The sequence below is a fragment of the Bufo gargarizans genome, chromosome 1 (assembly GCF_014858855.1).
Source record: "Bufo gargarizans isolate SCDJY-AF-19 chromosome 1, ASM1485885v1, whole genome shotgun sequence".
Taxonomy (NCBI): Eukaryota; Metazoa; Chordata; class Amphibia; order Anura; family Bufonidae; genus Bufo; species Bufo gargarizans.
The window spans coordinates 279,371,291-279,389,998 of record NC_058080.1 but is presented as its reverse complement, the minus strand read 5'-3'; the positions used below and the strand labels follow the sequence as shown (position 1 = coordinate 279,389,998).

At 45.6% G+C, this 18,708-nt stretch overlaps 1 protein-coding gene across 1 annotated transcript; it reads left to right on the top strand.

Moving 5' to 3' along the window:
• Window positions 1-7,733: 7,733 nt before the first annotated feature.
• LOC122926578 (110 kDa antigen-like) lies at window positions 7,734-11,346 on the top strand. The gene is made up of 3 exons (XM_044277993.1): window positions 7,734-7,802; window positions 10,557-10,832; window positions 10,933-11,346. The coding sequence occupies exons 1-3, from the start codon at window positions 7,734-7,736 to the stop codon at window positions 11,344-11,346; spliced, it is 759 nt and encodes a 252-aa protein (XP_044133928.1).
• The last annotated feature ends 7,362 nt before the right edge of the window (window positions 11,347-18,708 follow it).

Below are 18,708 nucleotides of genomic sequence, written 5' to 3'. Positions count from 1 at the left end.
TCCCCCTTGTAGTGGGGAATGTTCTGTGCACGAAAGGAGCTATCCAGCGTATTTTGCCAGTATTTGCAAGTCTTTGACACCACAAAGTGTTTTCCCTGAAGTTGAAGGGTGCATAGTGACCACTATGTCCTATATATGCACAGGACTGTACTATAAGTTCATGGTTCTCAAAGTGCAAGGTGTGGCTCATTGGCAGGTGAGGCATGGGTCGGTGACGGGTATCAGCACAAAGCAGGGACCCTAAACTAGAAGAACCTGTACTGATGAATGTCAGCCCTGCATTATTACTGCACTATAGGTTGAAGGACCTGGAAAGGTTGAAGGACCTGGGGTAACATAATGGTAACATAACCTTCTGCACAGGTCCTTCTCACAAAGAAATCATATCCTTTACAATTATCTTGTTACTGTGGGTTATCCTGTGATTCTGTGGACACTCCACCTATGCTGAATCGTGGTGTGATCAGTAAAGATCAACAAAACCCAACTGACTTCAGTTGTTTGTCGAAAGAAGCATTAGACCTATTGGATTTCAAGATGGCTAGAGAAAGTATTCTCTGTAGGAAACATAGTAGTATGGAGAGGAAAAGGGGTCTGGAGGTTACAGAGGAGTTTGGGGAAACAAAGAAGCCTCGAGGGGACAGAAGTGTCTGATGAGGAAAGAAGGGTCTGGATGGTACAGAGGAGTAGGAAGGGGGGCAGAGGAGTCTGGAGGTGACAGAGAAGTCTGGAAGGCAGACAGGGGAATATGAATAGGACAGAGTCTGTAGGTAACAGAAGTGTCTGAAAGTGGCCAGAGAAATGTGGAGAGGACAGAGGAGTGTGGGGAGACATTTATAGGGTAGTCAGGGGAAGACTAGAGTTAAACTGTAAAGTTCGGGTTCGTACCGAACTTTAGGGTTTTCGGCACCCGGACCCAAACCCGAACATTTACGTAAAAGTTTGGGTTCGGCGATTTTTATGGCGCTTTTTGAAAGGCTGCAAAGCAGCCAATTAACAAGCGTCATACTACTTGCCCCAAAAGGAAATCACAGCCATGCCTACTATTGGCATGGCTGTGATTGGCCAACTGCAGCATGTGACCCAGCCTCTATATAAGCTGGAGTCACATAGCGCCGCCCGTCACTCTGCTCTGATTAGTGTAGGGAGAGGCTGCAGCTGCTGTGAGGGAGAGATCAGGGAGAAATCTTATCAAGAACTGGTTTATGTACTCAGCGATTTAAAGAAAAAGTGTTTTGTGGGTGCAGTTCACAATTTTTTTAAGCCTGCCCTGAGACAACTAGGGATTAGACGTGCATAAGTGACTGTCACATTTAGGCCACAAATACCGCTGTCATATAGAGTTAAAAAAATAATAATAGAGTGCAATACCCTACATCAGGGTTTATATTGGCGGTTAATTATTTTTAACAGACTTAACCACTTTTTACTTTGCTTTGTAAACGCTAACTATGAGGCAAACATCTAATAAGGGACGCGGTCATGGTCGTGGTGGTGGTGTTGGTGGAGCCTCTGGTGCAGGGAGAGGACGTGGCCGTTCTGCCACAGCCACACGTCCTAGTGTACCAACTACCTCAGGTCCCAGTAGCCGCCAGAATTTACAGCGATATATGGTGGGGCCCAATGCCGTTCTAAGGATGGTAACGCCTGAGCAAGTACAGGCATTAGTCAATTGGGTGGCCGACAGTGGATCCAGCACGTTCACATTATCTCCCACCCAGTCTTCTGCAGAAAGCGCACAGATGGCGCCTGAAAACCAAGCCCATCAGTCTGTCACATCACCCCCATGCATACCAGGGAAACTGTCTCAGCCTCAAGTTATGCAGCAGTCTCTTATGCTGTTTGAAGACTCCGCTGGCAGGGTTTCCCAAGGGCATCCACCTAGCCCTTCCCCAGCGGTGGAAGACATAGAATGCACTGACGCACAACCACTTATGTTTCCTGATGATGAGGACATGGGAATACCACCTCAGTATGTCTCTGATGATGACGAAACACAGGTGCCAACTGCTGCGTCTTTCTGCAGTGTGCAGACTGAACAGGAGGTCAGGGATCAAGACTGGGTGGAAGACGATGCAGGGGACGATGAGGTCCTAGACCCCACATGGAATGAAGGTCGTGCCACTGACTTTCACAGTTCGGAGGAAGAGGCAGTGGTGAGACCGAGCCAACAGCGTAGCAAAAGAGGGAGCAGGGGGCAAAAGCAGAGCAGCCATCGCCAAAACAGTTCGCCTGCTAATAGCCACCGTCACCAGGGACCGAGCACCCCAAAGGCAGCTTCAAGGAGTTCCCTGGCATGGCACTTCTTCAAACAATGTGCTGACGACAAGGCCCGAGTGGTTTGCACGCTGTGCCATCAGAGCCTGAAGCGAGGCATTAACGTTCTGAACCTTAGCACAACCTGCATGACCATCAGTGTGCACCGCGCAACGCCATCTGTGGCAAAATCCACCTAACCACAGATACGTGGACCAGTAAGCACGGCCAGGGACGCTATATCTCCCTAACTGCGCACTGCGTAAATGTAGTGGCGGCTGGGCCCCAGGCGGAGAACTGTTTGGCGCACGTCCTTCCACCGCCAAGGATCACAGGGCATCATTCTTTGCCTCCTGTTGCCTCCTCTTCCTACTCGGCTTCCTCCTCCTCTTCTTCCACCTCCTCATCCGGTCAGCGTCAGACCTTCACCACCAACTTTAGCACAGCCAGGGGTAAACGTCTGTCTGCTCTACAGCGTAACTTCGGCCTTCCCGCTCACCGCCTCATATGCGACGTGCCCACCAGGTGGAACTCCACCTTGCACATGCTGGACAGACTGTGCGAGCAGCAGCAGGCCATAGTGGAGTTTCAGCTGCAGCACGCACGGGTCAGTCGCACTGCGGAACAGCACCACTTCACCACCAATGACTGGGCCTCCATGCGAGACCTGTGTGCCCTGTTGCGCTGTTTCGAGTACTCCACCAACATGGCCAGTGGCGATGATGCCGTTATCAGCGTTACAATACCACTTCTATGTCTCCTTGAGAAAACACTTAGAGCAATGATGGAAGAGGATGTGGCCCAGGACGAGGAGGAGGTAGAGGGGTCATCGCTAACACTTTCAGGCCAGTCTTTTAGAAGAGGCTCAGAAAGAGGATTTTTTCAACAGCAGAGGCCAGGTACAAATTTGGCCAGTCAGGGCCCACTACTGGAGGACGAGGAGGAGGATGGGGATGAAGCATGTTCACAGCGGGGTGGCATCCAACGCAGCTCGGGTCCATCACTGGTGCGTGGCTGGGGGGATACGGAGGACGTAGACGATACGCCTCCCACAGAGGACAGCTTGTCCTTACCTCTGGGCAGCCTGGCACACATGAGCGACTACATGCTGCAGTGCCTGCGCAACGACTGCAGAGTTGCCCACATTTTAACGTGTGCTGACTACTTGGTGGCCACCATGCTGTATCCCCGTTACAAAGACAATGTGCCGTCCTTAATTCCCTCACTGGAGCGTGATCGGAAGATGCGCGACTACAGGCGCACACTGGTAGACGCGCCCCTGAGAGCATTCCTGACTGACGCCAGGGGACAAGTGGAAGCACACGGCGAAGGCAGGGGAGGAGGAAGAGGTCGCCAACGCAGCTGTGTCAGCGCCAGCACCTCAGAAGGCAGGGTTAGCATGGCCGACATGTGGAAAAGCTTTGTCACCTCGCCGCAACAACCGGCCCCAACTGCTGATATGGAGCGTGTTAGCAGGAGGCAGCATTTGAACAACATGGTGGAACAGTTCGTGTGCACACCCCTCCACGTACTGACTGATGCTTCTGCCCCATTCAACTTCTGGGTCTCCAAATTGTCCACATGGCCAGAGCTTGCCCTGTATGTCTTGGAGGTGCTGGCCTGCCCGGCGGCCAGTGTACTCTCTGAACGTGTATTTAGCACGGCAGGAGGCGTCATTACAGACAGACGCAGCCGCCTGTCCACAGCCAACGTGGACAAGCTCACGTTCATTAAAATGAACCAGGCTTGGATCCCACAAGACTTGTCTGTACCTTGCGCAGAATATACATTTATACCACCATCAAACATACATTCTTGTACTCAAGTCAAGTGCAATGATTCTTTGTTTTCTTTTTTTTTATTTGTCCCAATATTTTGGGGGCTACCTACCCAATAAAAAATAAAGAAAAACATTGTTGGCTACCTGCTCCTCCTCAATTGCTGCCTCCACCTACAACACCACATTCACAGCCTCCTCAACCTCCGACTCCATATCCATCTCCTTAATATATCTGTAAAGAATAATTCAAGGCAACTGGACGTACTGCAGATTTCTTGAAAACGTTTCACTCGTTCTTCCAACGAGCTTTCTCAATTCTGATTGATTGTACAAAAATTCTGGGAATAAATATGTAACTGAATCCACATCTGGTAATTATACCCAGCATTGGGTCAAAGGTGTTGATTCCATTATCCTAATTGGAGTCAGTAGGTGATAAAGACTTCCTAGAAAAAGGTGTCAAGACAGCATTGTATGTGGCAGACAATAGATGTCTAACCCCCCCCCACCTCTATTCAAGCTTGGCTTCTCCATTTTTACGTAGATGGCCTCCACGTTTGTACCAATCGGCCTCCTTATCCAAAACACGTACTTGACTGTCCTCAAAGGTGTGACCTGTTCCTTTTAGATGTAAGTACACGGCTGAATCTTGACCAGAGGTTTTGGCTCTTCTATGCTGGGCCATACGCTGATGTAGTTGTTGTTTTGTTTCGCCGATATACAGTTGAGCATTCCTCATTGCACTGGACAGCGTACGCAATGTTGTCTATCTTGTGTTTAGGTGTTGGGTCTTTGGGGTGAACCAGTTGTTGCCTCAGTGTGTTGCTGGGTTTAAAGCAAACAGGAATGTGATGTTTATTAAAAATCCTTTTCAAGGGAATTACACCGAGTCATTGGTTCAGATATGGGGATGACACTTGGGTTAAAATTCATAAACAAGAGTTACAGGCTTTCACCGACCACATCAACTCAGTGGATCATAACATCAATTTCACGCGGGAAGATATGCAGAACAACAAACTGGCGTTTCTGGACTGTCTTATAACAGTGGAAGAGGGAAGGAAGCTGGGAATAGAGGTCTATCGAAAACCAACACACACAGACCAGTACCTGCTATTTGATTCCCACCATCCTCTAGACCACAAACTGGGAGTCATCCAGACTCTACACCACCGGGCAGAGAAAATCCCCACCAGCACAGAGGCCAAGGCGAAGAAACTCAAACACCTCAGAGGGGCACTTAAAACTTGTGGGTATCCAGTTTGGGCCTTTGTCAAAACAGAAGGAAGGAGAAGAAAGACCACCAAGACTACCAGTGAGGGCGAGAAGCATGACAGACGCAAGAATATGGTTATCCCGTATGTAGCTGGGGTGTCTGAGAAACTCAAAAGGATTTTTAATAAACATCACATCCCTGTCTGCTTTAATCCCAGCAACACACTGAGGCAACAACTGGTTCACCCCAAAGACCCAACGCCTAAATACAAGATGGACAACATTGTGTCCGCAGTCCAGTGCAATGAGGAATGCTCAGAACTGTATATCGGCGAAACAAAGCAACAACTACATCAGTGTATGGCTCAGCATAGAAGAGCCAAAACCTCTGGTCAAGATTCAGCCGTGTACTTACATCTAAAAGGAACAGGTCACACCTTTGAAGACAGTCAAGTACGTGTTTTGGATAAGGAGGCCGATTGGTACAAACGAGGTGTGAAGGAGGCCATCTACTTAAAAATGGAGAAGCCAAGCTTGAATAGAGGTGGGGGGGTTAGACATCTATTGTCTGCCACATACAATGCTGTCTTGACACCTTTTTCTGGGAAGTCTTTATCACCTACTGACTCCAATTAGGATAATGGAATCAACACCTTTGACCCAATGCTGGGTATAATTACCAGATGTGGATTCAGTTACACATTTATTCCCAGAATTCTTGTACAATCACTCAGAATTGAGAAAGCTCGTTGGAAGAACGAGTGAAACGTTTTCAAGAAATCTACAGTACGTCCAGTTGCCTTGATTTATTCTTTACAGAAATATACCATGACCTGGATAAATGAGAACCTTCACAGACACACCTCCTTAATAATTTGTAATTTTTAGTTATTTTATTTCATTTTAAGTCATTTCCCTGTCCACATTTGTTTGCAGAGTAGTTGCCAGGCTCTTAAGCACATTTTACTGCCTTTTACATCTCTCTAGCCTTTTCAAGGACTATTTTAGGACCATTTTAATGCAAAAAAAGTGCCAATTTTAGTGCCCTAAATTGAAAAAAAATCTTATTTTCAATTGTCGGGTGACATGCTACCATTTTTGGTGTATACAAACCCCTGCTGTGCCTGGGTGACAGGGGCCTTACGCTGGGTTCACACCTGAGCGTTTTACAGCGTGTTCAAAGGCGCTGTAAAACGCTCAACACATGAAAACCAATGCTTCCCTATGGCCCTGGTTCACACTTAAGCGTTTTACAGCGCGTTTGAACGCGCTGTAAAACGCCCTACGCTCAAAAAAGTTCTTGAGCTTCTTTGGGGCGTTTTGTCGCGCGTTCCCGTACATAGACTTTTGGGAACGCGCGACAATGGGCGTTCGCTTGTCTCTGTATGCGCGATTGTAAACGCCGGTACAATCGTGCATACAGAGCGCTCCTTTCAGAACGCTCAGGTGTGAACCCAGCGTAAATCTCTCAAAATCCTCTGTTCTATTGCTGGGTGACATGAACCCCCTTTTGCAGTGAATGAACCCCTGCTCTGACAGGGAACTAAATTTAGTGAAAACATCTGTTACTGATGGGAAGATGCGCGACTACAAGAGCGCGCTGCTGATGGCATTCCCACAGTGGAAGCACAAGGCGAAGGCAGAGGAGGAGGAAGAGGTCGCCAACGCAGCTGGGGCACCGCCAGCACCTGAGAAGGCAGGGTTAGCATGGCCAAAATGTGGAAAAGCTCTGTCAGCCTTGGAGGTGCTGCCCTGCCCTGCAGCCAGTGTATAGTGTGAACGTGTGTTTAGCCGGCAGAGAGCATTATCACAGGCCACAGCCAATGTGGACAAGCTTACGTTTATTATAATGAACCAGACATGGATCCCACAGGACTTGTCCGTACCTTGTGCAGAATAGACATTTATACCTCAACCATCCAGTCTTGTACTCAAGTGCACTTATTCTTTGTTTTATTTTGTTATATGTCCCAATATTTTGGGGGATACCCCAATTTAAAAATAAAAAATAACACAAATCAGTGTTGGCTACCTATTCCTCCTTCACCGCCGCTTCCACCTCCACCGCCACGTCAACCTACACTGCCACGTCCACCCATCCACCGCCTCCTCAACCTCCTAGATCCAGATTGTTATTTTTAATTTTTCTGTATCTTAGGTTATTTTAAGTCATTTCCCTATCCACATTTGTTTGCAGAACAGTTGCCGTGCTCTTTAGCACATTTTGATGCCTTTTGCAGCCCTCTAGCCCTTTCCAGGACTATTTTAGAGCCATTTTAGTGCCCAAAAGTTTGGGTCCCCATTGACTTCAATGGGGTTCGGGGTCAAGTTCGGGTCAAGTTCGGGTCCCGAACCCGAACTTTTTTTTAAAGTTCGGCCGAACTCGTCGAACCCGAACATCCAGGTGTCCGCTCAACTCTAGTGAAGACATAATGGTTTACAGGAGACAGAGAAGTTTGGATGGGACTGAGGAATCGAAAGAATGACAGAAAGGTCTGAAGGGAAGCTGAGTAGTCTGAAAGGGACAGAGGAGTTTCAAAGAGACAGAAGGGTATAGAGAGAACAGCAAAGTCTGGGGGAAATTGAACAATGTGGAGGGGAAAGAGGGAATTGCAGGGGGACATCTGGAGGAGGTGAGTATTCTGGAGGGAGACAGAGGAGTATGGAAGGGATAGAGGAGACTGTAGGGGGCAAAGTTGTCTGAGGAAAGAGAAAGGGTCTGAAGGAGACAGAGAAGTCTGCAATAGACAGCATTCTGGAGGTGACACATGAGGATGAAAGGGACAGAAGGGTATAGAAATGACTGAAAAGTAAAGAAGAGACATACACATCTGGATAGTACAGACAAGTCTGGAGGAAACAGTGGTTTCTGCAGGGAGACACAGACATCTAGGTAGGACAGGGAGGTCTGGAGGAGACAGAACGGTATAGAGATGACGAAGGAGTCTGGAAGCAGAAGGATTTGGAAACAAAATAATACTGTGGAGGTGACAGAAGGGTGTGAAGAAGGACAAAGGAGTCTGGAGAGGGACAGAGAGTTCTGGAAAAGTGGCAGATGAATTTGAGGGGGGGGGGGTCTAGTGTGAGACAGAAAAGTATGAGGGGCAGAGGGGTCTGGAGGGGACAAAAGAGTCTGACGTTGACAAAGTTTTCTGAAGATAGACCGATGGATCTGAATGTAACACACAGCTTTGGAAGGGGACAGAGAGGCCTGAAAGTGTCATAGAAGGTTTGGAGTGGGACAGGGAAGTCTGGAGAGGACTGAGTTATATGAGGGAGATAGTGAGAAACATGTGGACGGGACAGTGGAGTCTGGAGCAGACATATGGGACTAGATAGGACAGAAAGGTCTATGGTTGGAGAGAGGAGTCTAAAAAGGGGCAGTAGGGTCTGGAATGGACAAAGCTGTCTGGAGGTAACAAACTTGTCTAAAGGGGATATATGGGTCTGAAGGAGACAGAATAATCTGAAAGGGGGTAGAGAAGGGTCATTGGGGAGTTTGGAGTGTGGCATAGAAGTATGGAGAGGACCGAGTGATCTTAAGGGAGACAGAAACCATGACACAGGAGACTGGAAGGGACAGAAAGATATAGAGATGATAGAGTTGTCAAGAGAAGATGCAGTGAGCCCCTGAGGAGCTGGTGCAGAGGATGGGAGTGGTAGTGGCCCTGATCAGATGTTGTGTCATGGTTTGCTCCCTCAGGCTGTCACTCCCTGGAGTTTGGTGCAGTGAAATGGTGGGTTGATGGGATCAGGCAGATGTAAGAGATCAGCTTTCTTTTCTATGGGCAAATGGTAACTTGTGGCACATCCAGCAGTATTAAGTACAAGGTGCAGTCTCTGTCACCAGATTATGAGGTATGGTGGCTGGTTAGATGCCACTCAGAAATATGTTAGCTGAATTAGTCTCTCTCTCCTGATTCTTCCTTACTACGGCTATAAGCTGGCTCCTATGACTGTAGATGTCCACTACGTAATGCAGGCTTTCAGGTTTGCCTATTCAGCCCTCGATGATGGGTGTCTTTACTTGTTCTCCCCCACCTCGCAAAGACTTGGTATATACTGACAGGTGTCTAAACTCGTTATCCCCCACGTTTCCAGAGTGGCCTGGAAAGAACAGAAAAATCTGGATTGGGCCAAATGAGAGGACAGAGAAGTCTGGAAGGGACAGGGGGTGACTTAAGAGGACAACAGGGTCTAGAGGAGGGCAGAGCAGTCTAGATGAGGACAGAAAGATGTTTATGGGACAGAGTATTCTAGAGAAGACAAAGGGATCTAGTGGGGCATATGTGTCTGAAGGAGAACAGTGGGGTGTGGAGGAGACAGAGATGTCTGGAGGAGACAGACATTCTGGGGGAAACAATGGAGTGTGGAGAGGCCAGAGGAGTCTATATCCTTCTGAGAAGTGGTAGAGGAGTCTTAAGAGAAGAGAGGGACTGGAGAGGACAGAGGTTTCTGGAGAAAAAGAAGAGTCTGGCAGTGGCATATTCTCCCCTCTCCCTTGAGAACACAGATTGAAAAACTAAGCATACATGCCTTTGGGACAATCATGAAGGATAGCTGTTGCCCTCAGAATTGTACCAACAATTTTTGAAGGTGTATAGAAGCTAACAACTGCTTGGGGTCTATGTTGTATGGTGCTTCTCCAACAGAATTCACAAATGGTATAATCAATGAGGTTAAAGAAAACACATGGGAAACTTCTAAACAGAATAATTATGCAGATTGTGCATTTACGGGACATTTATGTGATGTGTGGGCAAGAGACATCTAAAATCATCTTCAGTGAAACCACAGACATCCTGAGGGGGAAGACGAGCAGTCATATATTACTGCAGGCAAATAGGGTGTTTATAAGGGTAACGCATAAGGAAGTGTAAGATGACGTGTAGTGTGTGGTTTATTGTGTGGTGTATTGTGTAGTGAGAGGTGTATTATATAGTGTGTGATTTACTGTGTAGTGTCAGGTGTATTATATAGTGTGTGATTTACTGTGTAGTGTGAGGAAAGGTGTATTGTGTGGTATAAACTGTAGTACATGCTATAAGCATAAAACATGTAATGTGTGATACAAGGTGTAGCATGTGATATAAGCAGTTGCTTAAGCAAAGTGGCTTGAAGAAAATATTGTGGACATAGCAGTCCCAGAGCAGCCTGGAGAAGTGCAGATAACACTGGTCCCTGTGGAACCTGAAGAAGAAGAGGAGACTACACTGGCCCCTGTAGAGCCTGAAGAAGAAGTGGAGATCACACTTGTCCCTGTGGAGCCTGAAGAAAACAGGAGACTACACTGGTCCCTGTGAAGCCTGAAGAAGGGGAGATCACACTGGTCCCTGTGAAGCCTGAAGAAGGGGAGATCACACTGGTCCTTGTGGAGCCTGGAGAAGAAAAGGAGATCACGCTGGTCCCTGTGGACCCTGAAGAAGAAGAGGAGACTACACTGGCCTTTGTAGAGCGTAAAGAAGAAGAGGAGATCACACTGGTCCCTGTGGAGCCTGGAGAAGTGCAGATAACACTGGTCCCTGTGGAACCTGAAGAAGAAGAGGAGACTACACTGGCCCCTGTAGAGCCTGAAGAAGAAGTGGAGATCACACTTGTCCCTGTGGAGCCTGAAGAAAACAGGAGACTACACTGGTCCCTGTGGAGCCTGAAGAAGGGAGATCACACTGGTCCCTGTGAAGCCTGAAGAAGGGGAGATCACACTGGTCCCTGTGAAGCCTGAAAAAGAGAAGATCACACTGGTCCCTCTGAAGCCCAAAGAAGGGGAGATTACACTGGTCCTTGTGGAGCCTGGAGAAGAAAAGGAGATCACGCTGGTCCCTGTGGACCCTGAAGAAGAAGAGGAGACTACACTGGCCTTTGTAGAGCGTAAAGAAGAAGAGGAGATCACACTGGTCCCTGTGGAGCATGGAGAAGAAAAGGAGATCATGCTGGTCCCTGTGGAGCCTGAAGAAGAAATGCAGATCACACTGGTCCCTGTGGAACCCAAAGACGAAGATGAGACTACACTGCCGCCTGTAGAGCCTGAAGAAGAGGAGATCACACTTGTCCCTGTGGAACCTGAAGAAGAAGAGGAGACTACACTGTCCCTGTAGAGCCTGAAGAAGAAGTGGAGATCACACTGCTCACTGTGAAGCCTGAAAAAGAGGAGATCGCACTGGTCCTTGTGAAGCCTGAAGAAGAGATCACACTGGTCCCTGTGGAGCCTGGAGAAGAAGAGGAGATCGCACTAGTCCCTGTGAAGCCTGAAGAAGAAGTGAAGATAGCATAGGTTCCTGTGGAGGCTGAAGAAGTAGACGAGACTACACTGGTACCTAGCTGACCAAAAGAGCATAGGTCAGCAGGATCAACCCTACCAAACCAGTATCTGAGGAAAGGGATTTAGGGGTCATTATTTCAGAAGACTTAAAGGTAGGCAGACAATGTCATAGAGCAGCAGGAAATGCTAGCAGAATGCTGGGGTGTATAGGGAGAGGCATTACCAGTAGACAGAGGGGGGCGCTCATGCCGCTCTACAGAGAACTAGTGAGACCTCATCTGGAGTATTGTGCTCAGTACTGGAGACCATATCTCCAGAAGGATACTGATACTTTGGAGAGAGTTCAGAGAAGAGCTACTAAACTAGTACATGGATTGCAGGATAAAACTTACCAGGAAAGATTAAAGGACCTTAACATGTAGAGCTTGGAAGAAAGACGAGACAGAGCGGAGATGAGAGAGACTGCTAAATACATAAAGGGAATTAACAAGGTAAGGGTCCATTCATACGTCCGCAATTTCGTTCCGCAATTCACTTCTATGAGGCAGCACATCATGCTGCCCGGACACGGAATTGCGGACCCGCACTTCCGGGTCCGCAATTCCGTTTCCCAAAAAAATAGAACATGTCCTATTCTTGTCTGCAATTGCGGACAAGAACAGGCATATTCTATTGGTGTCGGCAATGTGCGATCCGCAAAATGCAGAACACACCGCCGCTGTCCGTGTTTTGCGGATCCGTGGAGCCTCAAAACACGTTGCGGACGTGTGAATGGAGCCTAAAAGAGGAGAGAATATTTAAAAGAATAAAAACTGCTACAAGAGGACAGAGTTTTAAATTAGAGGGGCAAAGGTTTAAACAGTATAGCCTTTACCAGACAAATCCAAAGAGGTCGTCTAAGGAAATTTCTCAAGAGATTTCATCACTGAACAATTACGTGTCACCCGGATTTATGACCCCAGAACGGCAGCCATTGAAGGATCGGACAATAGAACAACCTTAATGTATTAATCCCATAACGTGGCCCAGCCTTGACACCTAGCTTTACAGTCACCCAAACACGGCACCGACCAAACCCCGACACCTTCCTGACAATAGAAGAGTGTAATCTCCATAATGTGACCCAGACTGGATACCTTGGTCTGGATTCAGCCAACAATGGCGCCTCCAAAACAATGACGCCTTCTGAACGTTAACATTTTGAAAACTTGGAAAACTCCAGAACTGATATTTACAGGACTACAGACTATACCTGATAATTTCTTCTGTACCTTCGGTCCTCTCATGGACTACACAGAACTACTGATGGTAAATCCTGGCTCGTGGACATACAGTAGCGGAAGATCTGTTATTTGCCTTCTATAAATTGGAGGTTTTCTCATAATGTAGTCTTCGTACCTGGTTGAGCTCCCATCCCCAGCGGATGCTCAAAATAAAGGATCCGTTTTTTATGTTCTTTTGACGGATCACAGAAATGGAAAACGAGGTTAAAAGACTGGAGCGAGAGACCCCAAAGAGAGAGAGTTCCTGGATAGAGTCTGGAAGACAGAGAGCGTTGGGGAGCTGATGCTGAGATGAGCATCCTACAAGGGGACTGGAGCAGCACCCATTGCTTGGGGCGACCTGCATGAGAGGGGATGTATCGCTATTACAGGTTTTCGTCTTTAGAAATCCAAGAAAGTGCCCGAAATGCACTCTTGATTCTCCAGTCCAAGGTTTTATCTATTTCTGCAGGGGGTTATTCCTATAAACACTACAGTAACATTAGATGATTTATTATTCGGGTCTCTGGCTTCAGTGAAAACATCTCAGAGCTGCCGGTGGCTTCTGATTGTGGCAAAATATTCTTTTTAAACAGCAAAAATCGCTTCCCAATATCTCCCGTACATGTATGTCGAGCCTTCAAAGATGGCACCTGCTTTACACAGCAGACAGTCGGTGGAAAAGTCTATGATCAGCGATAACTCCGATCACAGACTTTGAACCCCCAGATGCCATGCTCTATTGTGACCACAGGACCTGAACAGCCAATTACTAGGAGCTCTGCGCATCTGGTGACCAAATGGCTCCCTCACAACAAGATTGCGGGAGCTGTTTGATTGCGATGGCAGCTTCAGGCCTTCTGAAGACTCTGAGGCCTGTCAGATCGAAGTTCCCATCAACTCCTGCCTATGACACAGTTTCCCCCGTAGATCGCATGGTAAATTAATGCAGGAAGAAGTGATGAGATGATCGTATGTTCCCCAGGAGGATAGGAAATAAATGAAAAAAAAAGTCTTCGAAAATATAATCAATCAAATCCTTGGACTGAACCCGAGTTCAGGAAATGTTTTTTTACAGTACAAATTAATTTATGAAGTTATTGTGCAAAGTCTCGCGAAACTTCACGAAGCAATAACTTTGGCTCATCAGAGACAATACATACTAATACTGTACGGAGCTCCTGCAAATCGACTTCGGATGTTTCATCCAAAGTCGCTTTGCTCATCCCTATTCACTTCCACACCAATTTTTTTTTTTAAAGTGATGATAAAGCCACACACACCCCAAAATGGTATTAATAAACATGACATCGCCTGGCAAAATAATGAGCCCTCATACAGATTCAAGACAAAACCCATAAAACTATAGCAGAATTAGAAAGTACAAGGTGTTTTGCAAAAAACAGGCCTTCATATGGCTGTGGATAGAAAAGTAAAAAATGATGGCTCCGGGAAAAGTAAAAAACAGAAATGAACAAACAGAGCATTGCTGCATCATTAAGGGGTTAAAGCTCCATCAGCTTAAATCAGAATACACCACTGGACATTTTTATGATCTTTAAGGGTTTGGACACCTTTGGGGGCAAGTTCTTTTTATTATTGTATTGTACTCATTTTGAACTAAAAATTATTTCTTCAATTTGTATTTATTAAAAATGTTGAGCCCATTTATCGTTCGAGGTTCTCTAGTAGCATGCTTTGTGTTTGCCGTCAAGCAGTTCAGCTGATGGCTCCTTATCTCCGATCTTATAAACACTCATTACATATTTTTTATTTTTTTATGGATAAGAATGTGGCTTAAATAAGGCCGGGTTCACATCTGCGTTGTGAACTCCGGGACTGTAATTCGCTCACTGTATCCAGTTTACAAAAGTTAGTCTACTCCGGAAAGCGGCCAGATTACCACCAGATCCCATTACTGTGAATGGGGATCCAGCGGTTGACGGCTATGCCAGATACGGTGAACTCCGGCAGTCGGTGGATGAACAGACTGCCGGCGTTCACAGCGCAGATATGACCCAGCCTAACTGACTTTGAGCTAGTAGTAAATTAGAGATGAGGTTTATTAGATGACCAGCTCCCAGTGAATGTACGATACTAACAGCTAGGCAAAAGTTAACTCTCCATGACAAAGCTGCTGAATATTGTTAATAAAGACCAATTGAAAAAATGAGTTTTAGCCCAAAATGAGTAAAATGCACTTGCAAAAAAAAAATATTCCCCCCAAAGGTGTGCATATCCTTTAAGGTTCTGCTCATATGAACAACCCGGCATATTGTGAAATATGACTGCAACGTTCTCCATCATTTTATTCTTCTGCAAACTTATCCATATATTCAAAAAGTTTCTGAGTGGAAAAATACGATCCCCAAAAATATAAGGGTGAAGACCTGGTTATCATTAGGGTCGAGTTATACGAGACCTCTGCCTAATAAACTTAATCCAATAGTGGTGTCTCCAAAACAACGACACCTTCCCAAAATCAGCAGCTTATGATATTAATGGTGTATACTGTATATATATATCCTTTCAGTAATGTCTCTGAAATACCATTCACAGGTTGTGAGGAGCCTTTGATCATGTTCACTGGTTTCTCTCTGGGTATCAGCCACATCTATGGAACCTAATCTTCACACCTTCTAAAAATGCTAATTTTAACCTGGAGTTATAACAAAAGGATTTCTTATACACTGTCTTATTGGACAGCTGGGGCACAAAAGTCTAATTAAAGGAGTGGTCCAATTGTTACCAATATTTCTGTATAAAGTGGCAGTTCTGGGTCAAGTTCCTCAGACCACTTTCTTTCCACATCTACTGGAAACCAGTCTTTTTACAGAACTGATTTGCAGGACTCACTTACATGGCTCATCTATAGGAATCACCTACAGAAGTCATCTAGAGAACTCATCTACAGGAATCACTTACATGGCTCATCTATAGGAATCACCTACAGAAGTCATCCAGAGGACTTATCTACAGGAATCACTTACATGACTCATCTATAGGAATCGCCTACAGAAGTAATCTAGAGAACTCATCTACAGGAATCACTTACATGGCTCATCTATAGGAATCACCTACAGAAGTCATCCAGAGGACTCATCCACAGGACTCACTTACAGGACTCATCTATAGGAATCACCTACAGAAGTCATCCAGAGGACTCATCTACAGGAATCACCTACAGGACTCATCTATAGGAATCACCTACAGAAGTCATCCAGAGAACTCATCTACAGGACTCCGATTTGCTCCCATTTTGAATTCTACTTTTTCAGTTACAGACTTTTTGAAAACTTTTTCCATTCTGTCACTTGTTGACTCTTGTTTTAAAAGTTTCCATATTATTTTTTCTGGTCTTCTTCTTAAAGATAAATATGGAACCTGACGGGTAAGTATCTTCATTCTTCCTATTTGTAGTTTGTCACCGGTCATAATGTCTGCAAATAAGACGGGGGTCAGTTAGCACATCCCAGTGCGCAGGTGCAAAAAATGCAACAGCACTCTGAAAACACAAATAATGTACAATAATGCAATAGTTATAGAAAATATCCTGGTGCTAATGCTGAGCTTATTTTGTAAATTAGAGATTCTTGGTAAATACATTTTGTACAACATTTTTTGGGCCCGTCTGTCGGCGTCAAGGCGAATCTCTGTAAGACGGGAACCTGACACTAAATACTACCTGTTATGTGCCATTTGTGTTTGCAGAGTGCTGTTGCATTGTGTTTTTTTCTTCGTGTTTTTAGCCATGGCGGCATGCCAGATTGGGATGTGCTGACCGACCCCCTTTTTTTGCAGTTGTACTGAGCTGGAGGTGTGGCTGACTCCGCTTGGTCTTGCACCCCTGACCAGCCTGTCTGCCCCATAGGCTGATTGTAATTAGTAATAAGTATAAAGCTGTAGCTGCTCTCATTGCATTCATTGGAAGCAGTCTGGCGCCAGGAGAAGTATAAAGGTACATGTTGGTACATGCATTCCCTGGATTACATGGAGGCCGTTATGGCACCAAAAATGGTAAAAGGCAGAGTGGACCCAGCATGCATGTGGAACCTGCACTCCCTCAATTTTACGGTGGCCATTATGGCACATAACAGGTAGTGTTTAGTGTTAGGTTCCCGTCTTATACAGATTGACGTTTGGAAGACGGGCCCAAATAATTTTGTACAAAATGTATTTCCTAAGAATCTCAAATTTACAAAATAAGTGCAGCATTAGCATCAGAATATTTTCTATAACTATGGCATTATTGTGCGTGATTTGTGTTTGCAGAGAGCTTTTGCGTTGTGATTTTTTTACTTCGTAGTCATAATGTCCGGCAGAAATCCTCTTCCACTGCAATAAATCTAACTGGAATCGATATTTCTTTCCCACACAGGCCCAGCGATTTGCCATTGACCTGCCCCATCTGTTTCCAGACAGACAGCCTCCTGGAGAAACATTTGCGAAGAATTTGTATGAGAGACAGAAGCGACGATGATATCAAAGCTGCAGTCGCCACAGCCAGGAAGAGGCTGGACAACCTCGCTTCACACGGAATTGCTATTGAGTACCATCAGATTGCAGAGCTGGTCTCTCATGGAAGATGCTTGGACAACATCCTTGGGTTCCTTAGAGATCGTGGAATCTATAATAATCCCTTGGTTCCCAGGTTTGTATTAGTTCGACATGTGTTGTAAAGGTCTTGAATACTTCCAAATGTCTTTTTCTATTTCCTACTTTCCATCAATCATCTTAATAAAATATCAGTTTTTTCTATAGAGCTTCAATGGAAAAGGAAGAAGAGCTAAAGAAAGAAAAAGAAAACAAGTCTACTCCTCCCGTGATAAGGTCCAAAGAGGAGGAATTTCAAATGTTAACAGAGAAATATCCCCTCGCTGTGGACTCCAATCCACCACAAATAAAGGCATGCTTTGCAGAGTCCACAGTCCATGGACGATATTTATATGATCGGTGCAGAAAACTACAGAACAAGATGAGAGTGGACTACATCATCGGTAAGCTCTTCACATGTTTATTTAAGGGTTTTTCATGTGTATATCATGGCGACATATTAATACACTCTATGATCTATATTCAATAGGATTGCTTCAGGACGACAGACCAAATGAAAAAGAAGTGAAAATGTGTATTGGGCATCAGGCGTGGAAAAAGAACCTGCCCCGGGTCAAAGATATCTTAGATCAATGGAAGAGAAGATAACATAGCTCAAGGAATGGACATCAAGAAGAATTACGGGGATGTTGGATTTTGTTAAATAAAGTTATTTTTATTGTTACCTCAACAAAACTTTGTATTTGGAAGTTCCTTCCACTGTAGATAAGTAAGAGAAGGCTAAGGGCATGAGGATTGGTGTAGGATTTATGGAGGTGATGGTTACGGCCTGTGCTTCTACATAACTTTGGCACATCCCGCGCCAGAGCATGGGGATTAAGACCTGCGTATAAATCGCGGGTCTTAATAAATGACCCCCATACTTTTTACAGTTTCTCAAGACATTATATAAACCATTAAATGGCTCCATTTTAAAGTACAACTTGTCCTGCAAAAAGCAAATCCTCAGATGTCAACAGAAAACTTCAATCTTTTGAAGGTGGGGAGGGAAAAACAAGTGACACGTGATCCAGCAGTGATGTTTGCTTGGGGACAAATCAACTTTGAGACGTGTCATTGACTACAGTCTCAGATGTGAGCACAGCTTTGCACAAATTGACAGTTTCAGGGTTAGACTGGCCCACTAGAGTTCCAGAGGATCCTTCGGTGGGCCTAGGGTCTGAAACCATAGTAGGCACCAAAGGTCCAGAAATACAATGTATTTGGAGCTGCCTATAAAGCCAATAACTTGTATCTAGGGTCTATTTCTTTAAATCAAAACTTATTAGACATGATTGATTATTGAGTTGGGCCCCAGAACAATTCCCTCTGGTGGGCCCAAC